Raw genomic sequence first — 21,051 nt, 5'->3', positions numbered from 1 at the left:
GCCTCACCAAGGCCAAGTACAACAGGAGAATGATGTCCCAGGATTTGCTTGAGAAGCATCTATGGGTGCAAGCCAGCATTTTGGTCACTTTAGCCAACTTTAAAAGCTTTTTCTACACACCTTGAGGAATTGTTACCTCTCAGCTCCGTGTTCCTGGGGAACCCTGGCACAGGACGCAGCCTGTCTGACTCACAAAGAATTCCACCCCCCCCACTCCCTCCCCCAAACAAAACTGATTAAGATGCAGTGGGAGATGCACCTAAAACCCTCCAGATAAGGATAACCATTCATTTACATGAGAGATGGAGAACAGAAAGCCGAAAGCAGAGACCACAGTGAATTCTGGGATCAGAGGAGCAGGGGAGCATTGCATGATGGGGAATCTGTGCTCCAAATGCTAATCAACCCACACACCCAGCTCAGCATTTATCAGACCAGTTCTAATCTGGATTTACAAAGGACTTCCCCGCCCCCGCCCCCCAACCTGTAAGCAGAAGTAAGTTTAATAGGCATCTCAGGCTTTACATTCGTCAGTCCCACTATGGGAGGCCTATTTAAACTTGATTGACTAAAACTCGGTTGCCAGGTTAGGAAATGCTGAGGCAAATAGATTGAGTCAGAGGGGGTATGGGCAACACTTGAACAATGGTAAAGGGTTCATCACAGCGTCCAGACCGTTGGAGCCCTGACCACAAGTGTTGTCATACTTTTCCCAGGATGACTGGTAGAAGTCCTCTCCACAAAAAGTTATGAGTACTCCAATAATTGCCTTAAGTCTGTTAAAAAACTATAGTAAGATCTGGAAAAGTCATGCTAAGCTGAGGCTTGTTCACAAGTAAAAATCCAAAACCTTGATGCTGCAAGCTATCTATTGTTTCTGAAGAAACCAGGAGATCTCATCAGTATATCTGCTATCCATAGGAATTTCAATCTGGCTCCTAAGTGTCTGGTTGTTCCCTAACCTTACGTTTTCTTGATTATCAAATCAGTTTTTTTGAGATGTTCCAAACCAAATAACCCCTTGTCAAGAGAAAAGACAAGAGCCTAGAAATGTATCCCTAATAAATGAGCACACCCCAAAGTAATGGGTAAATCTGACAGTATCAGCACGGGTCATAATTGCTGCAATGCTGGGGTGGATGGAGTATTTCCGGTCCACTTTTGGGTCTGCCAGGGAGTGCGCTGGGGGTCGCCCCCTGCACTGTCCAGGCTTGGTGATCAGCCACGGGAGGACCCCAGGTACCTCCCCCAAATCCAGGAGGCACCAGTTGCTGAGCTCAGAGGGTGTGGGCGGGCCTCCCTGCACGCTCCCCAGTGGATCCAGAAGTGGACCAGAAGTGCTTCTGGTCCACTTCCAAGTCTGCTGCTGAGTTCATTGGGGAGGACCAAAGCTTTGTACAGCTCTACTATTTAACATGCATATTGGGGAAAGAGAAATACAGTTGGATTAAGCAGTAAGATCAACAACTGTCCATGAGTTGCACTCCTACAGCCATATCATACCACCTTTTCAAGTGGAAATCTTATCTAAGGAAGAGTAAGGACTTAGGGATGGGGACTAGCAAGCCAAGCCAATGTTTCCTGTCAGACAGAATTGGAGAGAAGGGAGGGTAGATCAGATAATACTCCTTAGACATAGGTATGGGGAAGAGGGCCCAGACTGCTTGATGCCACTAGTTATTTCTGAGTCGCCTTGGGTTTTCCTTCCCCTAGTCTACTCCATACCTTTCCATGAACTGGGCACATGGAACTTTTCTATCAACCCACTGCTGCTCTGGGTATTTGAGTGAGTCTGTGGCTAGTGCCACTCCTCTCCTGTGATAAAGGGAAGACAGAAGCTTTGCTATCCCTTCCTCATAAACTATTATTTTCTTTACCTATTATACAGACCAGGGAGAGGGCCTATTGCACTGGATCAGGTGTATGTGGGAGGAAACTTCTCCTAAGAGCAAAGGATTCTGTATGTAGCTGAGTCTGAGGGGTGAAGTGCTCTTGTGGGAAAGTGGACATCACACATGCTAATGCAGTGAGATCTGTGGGGCAGCTGCCAACCCCAGTCAAGAACCAAGAGATTGTTGGAGACGAGAAGAGAAGAAAAAGATGGAAAGAAAATTAGGTAAAGAAAGACTGTAGAGGGGACTAAGGTAGGTGGAGAGAGAAAGGAGAAACAACAGGATATGAAATGGATGGATAAAAAGAAACACCACCTAGAAACCTATATTAATCATTACAAAAAACAAAGGAAAGAAAGAAAAAAGATAAATTGTAAAGTCTCTTTTTGCCTTTGCAATGGAACATCATGCACCAAACTGAGCATTTTCCAAATTTTGTCCTCTGGAAAGAATGCTTCTTGGTCTGTCTACAAAGCTTTCTCTCTCTCAACCAATTGCTTAAGATTTGGTGGACTTCTCAAAAGATATTACCTAGGCTTATTCGCTTACGAGTTAATTACTCATTTGTTAGTTATCTACTAATGACTTGAGAGATTCTGATCAGGCATAAATAGATTGGTTAAACAGAGGAAACATCAGCCAGAGTCAATGAAGAAACCGAACAAATGCACCCTGGGAGATAAAAATGGTTAGCAGTGCAGAAAGAAGATATTGGAGCCAGGATATTTTTTTCCTCTTTTGATTTAGCCTTTTTGCTCAAATGTTAACATGTACACTTAGTTCATTTCTATAAATGACTATGTTGCCCACTAGCTTTCAGGCTGCCTAGACTCTCATTCAGTACAAAAAGTCAGCAGAGCTCTTCAACAGTGTGCAAAATACACTAAGGAAGCATATGCTGGTTAATGTGAACAGAGTCTGAAATTCCTAGATTCTCATCCCAGCTCTGACCAGTTGGTTTTGGCTGAGTCACAACTTCTGATACTGTAGGAGAATCACAAATTTGTGACTTAATTTCTCAAGTCTGCCATGAGGGCAAAAAACACATCTACCTTATTGTGTTTTTTTAAGCACAGATTCCTGAATCAGGTCTCTACATAGAACTCTATATCTTCAAAGTACTTTACAAATATTAGCTAATTAACTGAAGTTATTCAAAATCTTTCCATTGACTTAGACAGGAGCTGAATCACATCCTAAACCATAGGCTTACCCTACAACTGCTGGGACTCTTATGTACGAACAGATTAACAATAACAAAAAACACATTCACTTGAAATTAAAGTGAAGGCAACAACCCTTGCAAGTCAAATTTAAAACTGAAGGTGAAAGGTTAACATATAATCCCACGTTAAGCAGCTTTTCACTTTTCACTCCCATTTCACTATAGTGTTTTGGGCCTGGCAATGAAAACTAGACTTGTGCTTTTGGGATCTTGGATGGATCCAATGATACAATTATCTTAATGACATAGACAATTTGGGGAAGTCAATACTAATCAACAGCTAGAGAGGAGACTATTATTACAAAAAAACCTTCAGGATGGAAGACGTGAACAAAAAAAAATGTTGTCTGGCTTTGGGAACCTGGGACATATTTTGACTATTTCATGCTACAAGAGGAACAATGGCTGCCCAACCTCACTCAGAAATATCAGAGCCTCATATTCATCTGAAGGGGTAGACCTTTTTCAATCCTACTCTCCCTCAGTGACCATTTAGAATTTAGGAAAACAGATGACAACAGCACTTATTAAAAAAGCCATGCCAGTGTTTCCAGGAAAGTGATCTGCACCAGAAGAAATTGAACACCCTCTTCTCTTTTACCTGGAGGTCACAGAGATGGTTTACTTGGCTTTTACAGGTGGGCAATTGCTGGCTACATCAGAGTGACTTTCATTTAGGAAATATACAAAGTAAATATAATATTATGCTGCTTTTTTACTCAGAAGGAAGTTCAAAATGGCAAATGACTTTCAGCATCAGTGGAAATGCAAGCTTGGACTGACAGGGTTTTTTCCCTTTCCAATTAGGATGGATATCAAGAAATCAAACCAACTCCTGAGAGTTTAGAGTAAAGGAGATTTATGCTATTTCCATCAAAGAACTGCATGATACCTGTCTGCCAGAGAAATAGGTTTGTGAGATGTATATATTGTCTGCACAGTTGGGGTTGGGACAGTCTCAATCAAAGACCTCCTTGCAGGTGACAGAGCTACTGGTGATATCTTGGGAGACAACTGCACAGCACAGCATTTTAATTTGTTGTCAGTAAATTCTGCCTAAAAAGAAAAGATAAAAAGGGTAGATTAGTTTCTACTTTTTATGCCCATTTTCTCTATACCATTTCCATTTTCATTATTATCAAATTTCCTCTAATAAAGCAGGTAAAGGAAAGGCTACCACTATAGCAGCTAATGACCTCAGAACTAGGAATTAACCCTTTTAGGTGATGATGCAGACACTCCTTTTGGTAGAGGCTGACAGTGGTACACCATTAAGGAGTCAGGTCAATAAAGAGGACTACAACACTGAACTCAATTTACAGTACCTTCCATTAATAGCACTTGGAACAAATACACACCCATACACTAAACAATAACATTTATCGCTATTTAATTTAATCTAAAGCCATTATAGGGAGTATCCAAAAGGGTCAGCTTGGCATTCTTATCTCTTAAATGGAGCCCTATCAAAGTTAGCTATTAAGTCTTTGGAAAACACTACAGGAGAGTCTGGGTCTAAAAGTTAGATGGAGTAAACCATGCCCTAAAACTATCATTCATTGGCAACTAGTGACTGGACGCACAGTCAATACATCAGCATAAAGTGCACAGAGAAATAACCACATTCAGACTATACCCATCTTCAAATACAATACCATAGTATCACATCACCTATTTTATAGTAGACTGTGCTGCATTCCAGACCGACTATTTGCATAGGACCATTTCTAACAACAGAGAATGGCCACTGTCTGCTTGTAAGTGTGATACAGAACTGGTAAGGATACACAGTAATTACAGTTCTCCAATACTTCAGAAGAGCCAGGAAAATGTTCACACTTATTAGCTGCATTCCTTTCTTGACTATCAATCTTCCTTTAAAACTTTGGTTCAGTCATCACAATCATAGGGAGAGACATCACCGCACCAGTGAAGCAGAGAATGTTATCTAACTATTGTTTAGATTTTTTTCATCATTTTTCAAGTGATCTGAACCACCTAGTATTAACATTCAGTGAATAAACTTGTGGAACTACAGACTTGTATGCATTCTGCTGCTTAATTCAGTAGGCAATTTATTTGCATTTAGGAAGGAGCTGCTGTAGATTTTGCTTCTAACATTTCCCAGCCTCCACCCCCGTCTTAACTGAAGGCATATAGTACATTTTGGTTGAACAGTCAGGATGAGCCATTCCTTTCATTGTACAAATGCAGTACAACGAAATCCAATATAACGTAAAACAAAACCAAATAACTCGCAGGAAAGAACAAGCATAACCTCCAAACCCATCAAATTAAATTCCTAAATATTAGCAAGCATAAGCCATCAAACACCTCTAGCATTTAGCTTTGAAAGGCCAATCACAGAGTCCACAGACAAGCAAACACTGAAGTCCATATTCAGGGGGACCAGATCAAGCTTTTTATAATTAAATAATGATACCAGGCTCAAAATCTTACCTGGAGTAAATGGCTAAAATCTTACTGAATTACCTGATCTGAAACAATTTATACTTGCTGAGGATCTGAGCCCTTCTTTTCTATCTATCTATATGTATTATAAAAATATATACACATATACACATAGTGTAATTGCTTCTTTCTCTCTCACATTTATATACATATGTTCATATGCATTTGGCTAGGTACTTAGGTGTTATAAATTGACCCACCTCCATTAAAATCAATAGATGTATGCTGACTTACAGCATCTGAGGAACTCATCTATCTAATTCACCTGCAATTTCTATGATAGGCTTAGAAATATTACCATGAATAAATTCAATTGTTAAGCGCTTCTAATTTAAATAGTCCACTTTAATCACAGGTAAAACTCAAAAAGCAACACTTTCCTCCTATTTTTCACAAAGAAAATAATTTTAGCTCTTTATACACTGTGGAATTATAAAACAAAGATAAACAAAAGAAAGAGGTCTCCAAAACTCTTGCTTTTAATACTTTGGGAGACACTTTTGGTTCCAAAACACATTTTTAAAGAACAAACAACATAAACATTTTTGCAGGCTGTTCATAACATGAAAAGAAAGTGAGGAAAAGGAACAGAAAGGAAAAAGCAAATGAAGCACAAACATTTGCAGCCAACCAGGAGTGTGTGCAACTACAGAACATTTAGAGTCTGGTTACAGGATTGGGGGTTCACTCTTACAAATGTCCCCTAATTGCATTTGTTTGTGTTATTTTATAGGTGTCTCTAAATACTGGGTGATATCTAGCATGATTGTTGTGCTAAAGTGAATTTAAAAGCAACTAAGCAGAAACAGATTGTTCTGGGCTGACCAATTTCCATGTTTAAAGCTCTGGGGCAGAAACAATCTTATATAGAATTATGTCTGAATTAACTTATCTTACTTCCCTATTTTTTTCCTTTCCATTAAATCACTTGGGAATATCCTGGTTCACTAAAGATACCCCCAAATGCCTACTTCTGCAATAGTAGAATGCCACTGTAAATCACAATCCAGGGTTTTTGTAAGTGTTTGTAATGCTACATGTTGGCATTTTTCAGTGAACCAGGATTTCAGAGAGACAAGTGACAGTAGAATTGTAAAAGGTTACCAAAAACTTGAGTATGTAATGCTCCCTTCCATTCTCTTTCACTCAACTGAGTACAAATAGTAGAAGTAATTAAAAAAAAATCTCATGGAGTGTTCCAGAGAAATTTTCAAGTTTTCATGGAGAAAGTGAATATTATTCAGTTTCAATTTCCAAAATTTCATTATAATTTTTCGCAAGGAAAAAATAATTTTGTGATGATCATTACTCATTTGTGAGGGCAATACTCTGCACAGATTTCTGTGCATAAGACAATGTAACATTTGATCAAGGACACAAATGTAAATGGCTGTCTTTTAATTTTACCACTGTGCAACCTGAAGGACTTTCAAGACGATCCAAAACATACTTGTTGAACGGGCTGGTTTCACATGTTCCAATAAATATGTTTGGATATTTCTAATTGGAAAAACAAAATTGACATGAACAAGGCTTGGGATAAATTTTAACCTCTCTTAGAAGAGGGCTTAAAATTCTACATTTGAGTGAAAAACAGAATATTTGGATTAAAGCCTGAAATAATATGGTTTACCACTGAGGCAAATTTTCTGTTTCCATTCACTATTAAAAAAGATATTGAAATGACTGAAGTTAACTTCTATATCCCATGAAAGAAAAAACAGACTGGACCTCAGGACAGAAGTTCTGGTTAAAGTGTGAATTGCTTCATTTTATGGATTTAATTTAGAAACTTCAGGTTAGCAATTCTGTTTTATAATTCGAATCTGGGGAGTTTCCTTATAGGTCTCATGTTGGAAGGATATAAAGTAGGGGTGTGCAAAACAGGCCCTATTCAATTCAGATTTGGCCTGAATCAGGGATAGCGATTTGATTCAGATCACTGTCCCTGATTCAATTTGGCTGAATCCAAATCTGAAGATTCGATGCTGCTTTGGAGAATCAGTGATTCAGACACAGACACAGCTTTAAAAGTTTTTTCTACACACCTCAAGGTACCAGGTGTGGCTCGTGAACACTGCGATACTCAGGTGGATGGAACGTCCCACAGGAGTGCAGGGAGGCCCTCCATGTGCTTGATGGTGTACCCAGAAGTGGACCAGAAGCACTTCTGCATGGGGACCCTCCCCCCCAATATCTCCCTGGCTCAGTGATCAGCCTTGGGGGCAACCCAGGTGCCCCCCCAGATGCAGGAGGCACCAGTTGCCAAGCTGGGAGGGTGCAGGGCCCCCCCTCCACGCTTCCTGGCAGACCTGGAAGAGGACCAGAAGTGCTTCTGGTCCACTTCTGGGTCTGCTGCCCAGCGTGTTGGGGAGCCCCCCGTGCTTCTGTGGGAAGCTCCATATACCCCGGCATTGCCTCACTGATGAGCCGCCTGCTACCTAGAGGTATCTGGAAGAAACATTTAAAGCTGTGTCTACGTCTGAATTGCTGAATCTTTCTGAATCTCTCCGAATTGATTCAGAGGGTTCTGATTCAATTCAGAGAGATTCAAGGGTCCCTCTGGTTCTATTCAGAGATTCGGCCACCAAATTGGGCTGAATCTCCGCCGAATCGAATCAGGGACTGAAGCTTCGCACAGCCCTAATATAAAGCACATTACAGATAGAGTTCCAAACATTGTATCTCATGGTTCAGGCGAATTTTAAACACTTGCTTAAATGTCTAAATTATTGTATTTATTAGATTCATACAGTTACTGAAAATTGGGTGTAGAGGGCTCTGTTCTTTTAGGGGTATCATACTTTGTTTTCTATTGTTATAGAGGGATGACTCATGTGTGTGACAATGAGTCTTCTTACTCTTTTCTCAAGCAAATCTCTCCCTAAGATTTGTCTCTCAGTTATTAACTACCCTAGGAGTTCATACCTACAAGCTACCATAGTCAACAAGTGTATTTCTAAGAAATATTATCCTTTGTTTCATTTCAGAATTTAAGTTTTTATGCAAGTTACGTGCTTTAGATAAAATGAAGGTTTGTGAAGGGGACTAAGGCAAGGCTTTCATTTAATGCAGAGACGCCTGTACGCTGCACAGCCCCTGACTGTTCATGAAGAATCTGTGCAGTGTCACCAGTGCACTATGCAGTACAACAGCATTTGGGGACTCTGGCTGCACTGGAGTTTCACCTTAATTCTTATAATTCCTTCCAGTAAACTCCAGCTTCCTAACACAAACAAGTTTATTGACCTGGGTATTGGATTGACTTGATGCCTGTGACTTATGTGGAATGTTATCTTCACGGAGGATGGTTAAATTTCTGACATTCAGTTAAAGAATAATCTGGATTTGCAAGTGCTGTGTAAAATACACAGTTTTTCAGTTGCATGTTTTACTTACAGAAAACTGTGGTACTGTTGTAAAAGGATCGAAAAAGGGATTAGATGTATCAGCAGGGAATGTCTTTATCTTTAAAAAAGATAAAGAAAAAGATGTTACTTTCAGAGCATAACGATGAAAAAAAAAGCAACACATCTGACAAACTAGACAAACTAGAATGGTTCAGCAGCACTCAAATCAGCCCGCCTCAAAATGCATACATAAGCGCTAATGGTGAATATTCAAAAGATAAATATGAAGACCTGATTGAATTATTTTACCCATGTAATTATATCTATTGTGAAATAGCTCATGTAAGCAGATTCTAAACTGACTGCATACAATACATCTTCCAATTTTGTAAAACACTCATTACATTTAATTATCTGGCTTGCTGTACTGAATACTGTACATTTTGAATAGGTAACATTAACCTTAGTGGCAACAGTCCTTATGTGGTGTTAGCTACAGCCAGAGGCTTCTATTAAAGAACTTATGTTTTATGTAGTCCAGGCTCCCATGATTTCAATATGTACAGCTAACATTAACAGGTGGCATAGTACAGTCAGTTCTGAATACTGCAGAATATTGAAGCAGACAGGACCAAAAGAGAGCATTAAAAATGACTGAGGGCAACTGACTGGTAATCACTGCCACTGGCAATATTAAGATCTGCAATTCTATGCATTACAAATGACTGGCTGAGAACAAACAAATCTCTCAGGAGACATTAACAAAGGAGCATTGACAATACAGATCAGAGACCATTCACTTGCTTTGTGTCTGCACAGAGAAGTATAAGAATTCTTAGTGTGCAATTCAGGTAAGTCTCTGATGGCAATTGTTGCTGGGCTTAATGGCAACTTGAATGCTGGATGAAATAAAAAAATTAAACAAATAGCAACAAAGCAGTACCTTTTTTACTCATTCAAATAGAGGTGGGAGAAAGGATTTCTCAAGTACAAAATATTGATTTTGACCTGCACTTCCATCCTTGCCAGACAATATATATTTTTATTTTATAAACTGTAAAGGCGGTTTTTGTTCCTCTTTATTGATGAAAATAACACATTAGCTTACAAAGCATGTCTTTGAACATAATGCTAATTTAGTCACAAGTATTTAGCAATGAATTGAGGAAGCACTGAGCCAACTCTAATAGAAAAGAACACCTGAAATTATAAGATACAATGTAATGAAGAAAATGTATATCATTTACTTTCTAAACAAACAACCAAACCATATTTTGTTGCAAATATACCAAACAAAATTCAGCTTATCTGTTGTCCAACATGCACATAGACACTTAGACTTAATCGTGGAACAGTCAAGCATTCTTCCTTGTAAGTGGTATTGGATTCCATAAGGACGTTTAATTATGTAACCCCTCATTAACACCATGGGCATGGCTGTAAACTCATCATATAAGCAGACAACCGTGTAAGCAAATACTTTAAAGCACGAACAGATCTGTCTAAAGATACTGAAGAAAGGGGACATTTTAGATATTACATAAAGACTGATGTGTCCACATTCCATCAGCAAACTGAATGCTGAGAGAGTAAGTGTAATCTCTGCCATTCATTTAATACACTAGGCAAATAATACCACCTAGAAAATCTGTCATAAGTATATTCGTCAATAGCCAAATACGGAAATACAACATGAGTGATTATAACGTGGCTCTGTCACCTAAGAGATGAATAAACAGCCAGGAGTCAATCCTTTCACACATGATTTATAAGATATTTAACATTTCAGTATTACTTAGTGTTCGGTTACAACTCTGCTTATAACTTAGTACCATAGTCAGTCAAAGGGAATTGTACAAAATTAAAATTAGTTGCTCAGATCTAGCATAAGCTTTATACATTTCAACCAAAATCTATCTAATTTCATGAATTGATTTTACCAAGAGAACCATGTTTAGTTAATGGAAGCAGATTGGAAGAATGATGCCAACATTATTCAAATGCCTATTAAAATATTGTTTAGAAGCACATTAGAAAAGTTAGTCTTGAAGATATGCGGAGAGTAACAGTGATGTGGAATAAAGTGTCTTGTAAAATCAGAAGCACGTATTGTGTGACAAAACACAAGGCACACTAGTTGATCTTGTTCATCTTTAAGCATATTCTTATTTTGGGGAGTTATTTAATCAGGAAACAGGATTCCAGTAAAACAAATTCAAGGGTTCTTGAACATCTCCAAGCTGCCTTTTGCAGACATCAATCAACCCAACCAAAAACAGCTATGCAGGAATGTAAAACTCATGTTTGTGCAGGACATTGGAGCCAGAAACAGAAGTCATGTGGCCCACACACCCATGTTCCTTCTCTCTCTTTTTCTAACTGAGAAGAGTCTAGTTATATCTAACCAGCAAAACATATCTGATTGTCCAGACTGTGCCTCAGTAAGAATGAAGCTGCCGTTTCTCACAGGGAAAGTAGAGAGAAGGAACTTGACTGCTTTGTTAAAAATAGCTGAAGGGTTTTCCCCCTTCTCTCATCTAATGGGGATTTGGCTGTTCTGAACTGGGAAACAGGCAGTGAGTCCTAAATATCCTTTTCAGACCGATATGGAGCAGACCTAGGAAGATATGATAATGAATGTGGGGAATGGGGGTCGAGAAACTGGCTACTGTGCAGACCTCTCAAATGCATTTTGGCCAGGAGCCCAGGTTTGGTCCTGGTTCTGCATGTTCCCCAATAGCCTTGCAGTCTAGAGGGATGACAGCAGTCACTGGTTGCTGCCAGCTGGCGGGAAGAGGAAACCCCTGAATGTAACTAAACACAGCTGAGTTTTTAGGAAATGAACCAGTTCCAGGCCTGAATCTCTTTCAGGCTGTGGCTCAGATGAACACAAACACTCGAAAAAACACAAAAAGCAAAGCAGTTCTGATCAGAAGATGAGAGAGGGTCTGGAGGTTTCTCTCTCCTTGCCTCTCTACCTGTCCTTAAAAACATACCCCCCCACCTTTCTTTGAAACCTATGCTGAATCAGGTGACAGGCAGGCAGCTCTTAAATCTTCCCTGGCAGCATTACACTGTTCGCAGCAGCTTGCACCCACCCCAGGGCAAGGGACTCTTAAAAGATGCCAACTGCTTCATGCAGGGCATGAACGACATGTGCCCCCGGTGCCTGGGGGGCATAGCAGCAGCAGGAGCACAGTGGCGGTAAGCAGGGGAGCTCCCACAGATGCCGCTGGCAGCGAGTGACGAGTGACCTTTTTTTAGGGGTGCACCACCATACTCAGGGGATGTGCATGCACCCACATGCACCCCCTATGCGTCATCTCCGAGGTGGGGGATTGGACACAGGAAAGTCAGTGGCACAGAGAAAGGTTCTGTGGAGCCAATCCCATGACCTACACTGAGTATACTGCTGCCCTGTCATTTTCTAAGGGTGGTCTGTGCAGGATAAAGAGAATAGGGGACAGGAAAGAGGACATGGACAGTTGAAAGAAAGATCAAGGGAAGACAGATTGATGGCAGAGGAAGAAAAAAAATGAAAAAGGACAATAAAGGACACTTTTTTGTTGCATGCTGTGCTACAGCTGACAAGTTAAAATGGCTTTTGAAGATAAAATCAATTTCTAAGGAGGTTTTCCCTCTGCATGAGTCAAAACAGCTTTGTAATCTGAGTTACAGTGAGCACATACCTGTTAAAACTGGTCTAATAATTCACTGGCAAGTTAGACTGATAATAAAATCAAGTGGTTCCACATACTGGCCCTTCCTCTCATTTTTTGATGGCTTGAACACACCCTGGCAGGTTTGGAGCTTGAGAATTATGACCGCATTACCATAGCAAAAGTGCCTTGGACAAATGTGCTCTGATCCAATACCAAGTCTGGCAATTCAAGAATTTGCCAGATTTTACAGAACCCTCAATGAGTAAAGCAAACAAATAAAGAAGCAAAAACCCCTAACCTGTACATGATTTCAGAATAAAAATCTACTGTCCGGTGAACTGTAAGGGGATTAATTTGAAAACATGCCATACAACAAAATATCTATGCTGCTTTTGTGGGAAAATAAACAAAATTTTGACCTTCAGCAGGCAACTTTTCTAGAGGCATTAACACTCTTCCAGTAGCACAGAAGCAGTTGGGTAGATCATTAGTGGTATCACGTTATAAATCTATTACTATCAGTTTTGTGTTAATGCTTGTATTGCAAAGGGGGATGAAGAAAGATTAAACAAAGAATGAAGGGAAGAAAGGAGGGAATCATTTTTTTCTGATCGCACCCCTTTCTTTCATGTTTTTGCAAAAAAAAAAAAAAAAAAGTCTTTCTGAATATAATTTAAACTCTGGGTAAAAAGAACTGCAAGTGCTTTTTCCGAAACATTACTGAGCTGAATTATGGGGATGAAATAGCAACGCATCCATAAATCAAACTAGGACACAAAAAAGATAAGATAAAAGAATCTCAAGACTGAGATGGGGATAGCCAGAGATATACATAAAGTGAATCAAAGGACTGAATTGTTATGAAATTAACTACTACTATTTCTACCACAAGGGATATTCATGTTATAATTTCATAATTGATATGAAATTAACTACTACTATTTCTGCCAGAAGGCATATTCACAAGCATCACACTACCACTGTCAGGAACACGGATCTCTTCCTTGTTAAGTTCTTTTGCTTTTAGGAGGAAAAAAGTTAACTGACAAGACAGAATATCTGTTACCATGTCACTGCTTATCTTCTCTGTACCAGGGCTTAATAACATTTTATATTCTGATCAGTGACCACGGATGTAAACAGAGCTGGCCTTAGGGAAACTTGTATTTTTATACCCCCTCTCTCCCCAGTCACCAGTCAGCGGTGCTGCTGCAAGCACAAGCAGAGGCAGGGGTGCAGTCCGGCAGGGAGCTAGAGCAGCATGGCTTGCCAGGCAGGTGGGTGGGCTGGCACCACTGCTGGCTGTGAAGGAGCAAGGCGGGCAGACTGGAGCAGGCACCATCCTATCTGCATATGCCCTGCCTGGCAACTGGAGGGGAGCTGGGCACCACTCCTCCTGCCTGTGGCAAGGATCAGTCAGGGTGGGTCAGGGCAGGGCGGGGGAAGAACGCTGCTGTGAGCGCGGACTGCTCGTGTGTGTGTGGGGGGGAGCCCTGAGCCCTGGGAGGTCACCCACAGCGCCCGCTCCTAAGGTCAGCTCCAGATCTAAACCTAGTTTCTTACTTCATTTTATATCAGTTCAGCACATTTGAAATCCTTGAAATATCTTAGGGAAATGTGCAACAGGTCTACTTGCACAGTGCCAGAGAGATGCCAGATGTAAGAAAAAGTTACAGCTTGATGTTTTGGGAGACTCCTGTGCATTATAAAAGAAACACAGTTTGCATGCCCAGAGGAGAAGTTTGCAAAGCTCTTCATCAGAAACACATGGACTGGTCAAGTTTCAACTCAAGTTAATGTCACACCTGTGTGGGGTTAAGGAGATGTGGACCACATGGAAGCCTGCTTGTGTTCAGCCCAGCTCAAAAAGATTAGGAGCCCAACCTGTCTGTTCACACAACATCAGCACACACCCTAATACTAACCTGTGGTATGACTTTGCAAGGGTGGTTTATGTACCTATTAAACTAATGGACTATCAATACTCCCTTCCAAAACCAATTTTTAGATCATGCTTCTCCATGGACTTTGCAACTGCTTTAATGAAATTCTCCATCTGGTGCCATACAACTTCAGCAGGTATTCAGCAGGCAATCCAGTAAGCTAGAAAATGCAAAGACAAGAGCCTGGTTACATTCATCATTCTGTAATACAGAATATATTTTCTAAAAATGGAAAATGATTTATCAATACTCACTTAGATATAATCCAAACCTAATTCATGTCTTCAATAAATGCTCAGCATGAGTGTGTTTTGGGTTGTTGCTTGAACAGAAATGAAAAAAATAGTCCAATGAATTTGTAATATGACAGAAATAAAAATGATGTATTAACAACACTATATAGTATTATTTTCCAACCTTGGAAAAAGCTGTGTGGACATCTTTTCGTGGTGAACACCCTTTGATGCCAGATACTTTTCTTCTTAATGAATGAATGGTCTTTGCTGCCTGTGTACAATAATAGGGTGTCCTGGTCAGTGGAAAGATTAGAATCGCATATATTAAATACTGAAATAAACTGTGAATATGTACCTTCAAATATTCCTACGGGATCAAATGAAAAGCTTCTTTCTGCACCAACTCCCATGTAATATAAATGCGTCTAGCTGAGAATCCCCATGCCTACAGTCATCTCATCTGTGAAGATAACATTGTGAAATTTCTCTCCCATTTCTGTGGTCTCCATGCTTCCTTTTCCTTATATATGATTAGACAGTTACTTGAGGCCAAGGAAACCCATTAATTAGGCTGTCACTTAAATAACATTTAGCATCTTTTTAAAAAAAAACCCTACTAACTCACCTGGATTTATCACACTATCTTTTTGGTCTAGTCTTGTTAGGAATGGTGACACAGGAAGGGACATCCTGTATCATCCTGCCATGTCACAGAATTTATTTCATGAACTTATCAAGCTCCCTCTGGAAAGGAGTTGGGTGCTTTTTGGCCCCCAGTACTTCAATTCAAAGTCTGATCCAGACCCTCTCTGCTGTGATGGTTGGGAAAAAAAAATGTAATTTACAACTTAAATATATCCATGGCCAGTTTATCCCCATTGTTCTTGAGCCCATGTTATCTAATAAACTATTTCTGGTGTTAACTTCCCTTATGCAGTCATAGGCACAGCAATCATTTCATATCCTCTTTAGGGAAGCAAGCACAGCAATCATTTCATATCCTCTTTAGGGAAGCAATCAGCCTTCATTTGCTACCCTAAGCAAGCCAGATTCTTTTGTAAGACAGACTTCCCATTTATTTGATCATGCTGGTAGCAATTCTTTGCACATGTTCCATTTTGAATTCTCTCTGTCTCAAACAACTTGACAAAGCATTCCATATGAGGTCTCATTAGTGTCTTGTACAATAGCATCAATCCTTTCTTTTCTTTTCCAGAAATACCTACAATAGCATTTGCCTCTTTCCTGGCTATGTCCCGTTTGTGCTCATAGTCGTTTCCAACTGATGAGCTCCCCACTTACAGTAGACATTTTTGTTATCAGCAGACATCCTTGTGGATTGCTTACCAAATTTTCCATGTGCTGTCAACTTATCATCTGGTCCATTACTCTTTAGAATTTCATTGTGTACCTCCTTTCTCCCAGAACAAAAAAGGGCACTTATAAAAATCAGGCTTTCTTAGCAAAATAATTGCAGGACAAAAGATAGCATCATAAATCTCTATAGTGCAAAGGAGATGGAAGGCTGTCTTTATGGTCAGCTGAGGATCCATTTAGGTAGCAAAGCTTGCTTTGTGATTCACTCTGACATGGGGGTGATGGCAGGGCCAGGGTGTGTGACCTGAAGTCTGTCAGATAGCCAGTTGGGAGCCACTGCAAGGAGGCACGTCAGAACTCAGTTCAGTTTGAATCCATTGTCTTCAGTGCAGCTATAACATTTCAGAGTGTTTAATATGTGGCTTGCAAAGACAAACCACGTTCCATTGTTCTGATGTTTTATTGAGATTCTATGGAAGCTGGCAGTGTCTGGCATCAGCTGATGCCAGACACAAGAGTAGCTTGGATATCAAGAGTGTGACAACAATGCAAGACAGCCAGCTGGCACCTTCATTCGAACTTCAGAATGGACAAAGCATGTCCTGCTACCTTTTCACATGATGGCTGCGCTTTCAAACTTCTCTGCTGAGCAGATTTAGTTTTTTTCAAAGAACACAGAAAGAGAACAATGCAGTCACAATGAGCAAGGTGTTCTCTATGCTCCCATAGCACTGAGAGGTTTCCATTCACTTCTGATGAATGTTGTGAAGGTAAGCAAGCTGGAGGAAGGCACTTTGACTTTTGCCAAAGTTATCCTGGGCCACAGAGAGATGTGGTAAGACATCACAGTCTTGATGTATTGATGAAAACCAGGCTCCAGAACACTGCTTTTGGTTTCTCTTCGTTTAAATAAAAGAGCGATTAGCTTGCTTGCAAGCCTCACTTTTGCCTACCTGGGATCCTAATGGGCGAACTATATTGCTGGGATACCATAGTTACTACAAATAACTTTCTTCTGCCTTTGCCAGTGAGCTTGATCTCATTCAAATGTCCAATACCTGGCTTGTGTACACAGCAGAGGAAAGCAAACAGCCTTCCCCTAAAGAACAACAGATCAAAGCCATTGTCACAGAAGCTCTGGAGTTACCAGGAAGCAGCCAGATAGACAGCATAAAGGGGAAGATGTGAGTTAAATGATGCAAAGCCAGGAAGCCTTGGGTAATGCATATGTTAAACAATCACATTTCTAGCAGGCAGATTATACACAAACTGGAGTATTAGGAGGAAACTGAAGCATGTGGAACTGTTGACCAATATCCATAAAATAAAAAAATATTTTTTACAGCACAGATCTGGTTGATGATTCATAAGGTGATAACTGTTTTGTCATCATGTCCAACAAAGAGCCTGAGCCTATATCCCCCAACTTGATGATATTCTGAGAAAACACGAATATTTTCAGTTTGTACAAAATATGTTTCCTTGCATTTTCAAAAGCACTTGGGCCACATTGCTTTGCTAGACAGTTGTTTTAGAGTGATGTAACCATTGCACCATCTGAGACCATCCATTTCAAATGAATGTGCCATCCGTTTGCTGCCTAGAAGCAAACATTCCAAAAATCCTGCAATCTCCCCATTCATAGATTATTAGGGGCTGGAAGGGACCTTGCAGATCATTGGGTCCAGCCCCCCAGATGACTCACCAAACTTAGTTCACCAATAGCCATAATAACAATAGTCTGAATACAACTGTTCCATTGCCAACTTTTTTCTGCTCTACTGTAATGCCAAATGATTTTCATAAGAATGTGTCTGAATAGGACAAGAATGGAGTAGAATGGGTTCAAGCCAAAGTCCCCAAAGGAAGATGTCAAAATCACAAAGCTAGTGTGCTGTTGATACATTGTGATCCAGCAAAGCACTTGGGCATGCACTTAACTTTAAACCCTTGCTAATTCCATAGACCTCAATGGGCCTGTTCACAAGTGTAAGTGCTTAGTTGAATCAGGTCCATCACACACTGGGGTATAGTGAAACTAAATACAAATCTTTAACTTTTTTGACTGCATTGTAGTTTGCAACTTGGCCTCTGTGAATGTTTGCTCAGATTAGTTATTGTTTTTTTTTTATAAAGTGCAAGAGCCACTCCATTCCAAGTGCAAGAACAATTATAACAGAAGCAAGATCACTGTCACTTTAAATGTGGTGGAAACAATAACTATTTTATTCTTTCAGTCAGATTAACTTGATACCAATCTAAGCATGAATAGGATTCAATAGTTTGCTTGGTTTGGGCTTAGTACATGAACAAATTTAATCTTGTGTTCACTGTTTCTTCTACAATACCCATTACCTCTGAAACTATTTACTAATATCCTGGGGCCATTGATTATTCAAGTTATTAAAAATGCCTAACACGAGGTGTTGGAAATTGATCTGTTCCACAGCTGTCTGTAAATAAGATTCCAGAACAAAGGTTCAAGTATAACAATTCATTATTTTTACATTTTTATAAATTCAAACACTTGCTTATTAATTCCTTGCCAGATTCATTCCACTGATTCATCAAATGCTTCTGCTGTGTCTTTCATGAAAACAATCTAACAAGCAAAGAAAATATACTGTTGTTCATTTTCCCTAGGCTTTTTTCTATCTCTTCTACAACAGATTAGAGCCCTTCTTGGAAAGCCAGCTTCACAGGCTGAGAAAGAGTAGTCTGACATAAGTCCCTAGCTGTAAAAATGTTCTAGCAAGTACCAGACTCTTATTCACTTCAGCCTTGTAAGTAATTTCTCCATTGGTGGGACTGAAGGAAAAAGATAATGTTCTACTTGCTATATAATAATGCTTTACTTGCTATATAAAATTATGTTTTAGTTGGTTGCCATGAGGCTGATTTTTTATTTGAATAGAGGTTCACAGAAAAGGCATAAAGGATCTGTTTAATCCATTATTAAAGAGATCTTTGTAAACAACATTTCAATGATTTACTTGAACACAAGTAGCAAGTGGGGAATTCTTGTGTGAAATGATGCATTCAGCTTAAAACCTTATTTCCCAAAGTATGATAATAATCATAATAGTGTTTAGACTAAGTTTACATTTTTATACAAAAACATTCATAAATAAAAAAAAATGATGGGCCAGATCCTGGAACCTCATAAGTTACTTTCATTCCATTCCAGCAATACAAAGGCACCTTGCAGCCACCACAACATAAGTATCTGGGGGATCCCAGAGTGGCAATTAGTAATGGCAATGAGCGCCACTGGCAGTTAACCAACTCAATACCATGTATTGTAGGTTTTAAGAGGAGGTTTGGCTCCCAAAGACCTATTATTAACTGCTGAAGTTTTGACCAGCCCTGATGCCAGTCTAAATCATGCCAGGAGCTAAAGCAGACTCTGGCATCCATAGGGATTGAGAAATAGGAAGAAGGTGTCCCAGAGTCCTCCACTGGGATATTTGAGGATTTGGATTTACCCTTTTTTTTGCATCTAGGCTTTCCTTGTTTCCTAAATGTTTTATAGGAAGGATTCCTGTGTCTTTTAATAGGGTATATCCATTGCTGTCAGAATTCAGCAGATCTGCAACTATGGAAACTGTTTTAACTGAAGGAAAACATACTGGTAAGTGTCATGATCATACGGCCTGCACTTTAAGTACTTCAGAAAGTATATGAATCTGTTGCAAAGTACATCATAGATGTCAAAATAAGTCTTCATCTGCATTACATAGTTGACATGATTCTTGATGCTCAAAATAAGGAAGAATACAAATCATGGCTGGCCAACTTTCTCTCTCTGCCTGCCCCCCGCTTCTTCCCCCCTCCCCCCAACAGCAAAGAGAAGGGGGAACACAATACGGTAGAACCACTCATATCCCCAGGAACCATAACAGACATTGACATTCCACACACTACTGATCTGTACTTAAAGCCCAGGTATACCACGCGTTGATGCACACGTATAAAATCTGTCTGGACTTTGGCATGTGAGCATCACAGCCATTGGTTTTGACGGATCATTCAGGAACAATACAGCATCAGGCAATAATGTAAAATTATGCACAAATTCAGGTCATACCTGGCACAATGTTTCATCCCTCTGGCAGTACAGTCTTCAATAAAGAGTGTATGCTGGGGGCATTATAGTCTCCTCACTAGATGCAACCTAACTGATGTCCAGTGATTTGCCAAGGGTGACCAGGTGTAGCTCTATAATATCAGCAGACTTGCAAGATTCTAGTGAATTTTTGGCAGAGGGATAGTAAAAGACATCAGCAGGCCAAAAAAAAAGAAAATCTTAGATGGCTCATGCCTCTAATCTAACTTCACATGCTGTGATATTAATAGTTCCTTTCTATGACTACTGACTGCTAGATGAAGAAATGTGGAAAGTGATTCAGGAAATAAACAGTGATTCCAGATTATCTACAACTAACAAAATAAATGGAGTCCCTCTGAAGGAAACTGACTCCACCTCAGACAATGCATAACAATTCGTAAAACGTGTAGTACTGTGCTTTTAACTGAGGGTAAAAAGTGGTGATACTTTGATTTTGGAAGACCTTCTATTACTACTCTAAAACTTGATCCAAGTTCACTGAAGTTAAATGAATTCAGTGCATTTTGGATCTGGAGCTCCTTACAGCACAATGGATATACTGTCCAGGTCCTTGGTGATGCCAGTTCATTTTCTTTAAAAATAACATCTCTGCTCTACTCCCAGTGATTTGATCAACATTTCATTTCTCCTGTGATAAGGTTTCATAGTTGGTAGGGTTGGAAGGGACCTGAGCAGATCATCAAGTCTGTCCCCCTGCCATGGCAGGAAAGAGTACTGGGTCAGACGACCCCAGCAAGGTGTTCATCCAGCCTCCTCTTAAAGACCCCCAGGGTAGGAGCCAGCACCACTTCTCTTGGAAGTTGGTTCCAGATCCTAGCCGCCCTG

The 21,051-nt window shown here is 40.0% G+C and overlaps 1 protein-coding gene across 2 annotated transcripts in view; it reads right to left on the bottom strand.

Moving 5' to 3' along the window:
- Positions 1 to 21,051, bottom strand: part of EPB41L4B (erythrocyte membrane protein band 4.1 like 4B) — a 293,968-nt gene that overhangs the window by 5,691 nt on the left and 267,226 nt on the right. Inside the window, exons 23-24 of one of the 2 annotated variants that reach the window (XM_019540677.1) lie at positions 8,989 to 9,057; positions 4,010 to 4,173 (exon numbers count right to left, since the gene is read on the bottom strand). In XM_019540677.1, coding sequence (XP_019396222.1) covers positions 4,010 to 4,173; positions 8,989 to 9,057 — 233 coding nt within the window. The remainder of the gene's footprint in view (positions 1 to 4,009; positions 4,174 to 8,988; positions 9,058 to 21,051) is intronic. The other variant, XM_019540686.1, reaches the window with a different exon arrangement.

The sequence above is a fragment of the Crocodylus porosus genome, unplaced genomic scaffold (assembly GCF_001723895.1).
Source record: "Crocodylus porosus isolate Cpor-Errol unplaced genomic scaffold, CroPor_comp1, whole genome shotgun sequence".
In the NCBI taxonomy this organism is placed as follows: Eukaryota; Metazoa; Chordata; order Crocodylia; family Crocodylidae; genus Crocodylus; species Crocodylus porosus.
This window is presented reverse-complemented; position numbering and strand designations above follow the sequence as displayed.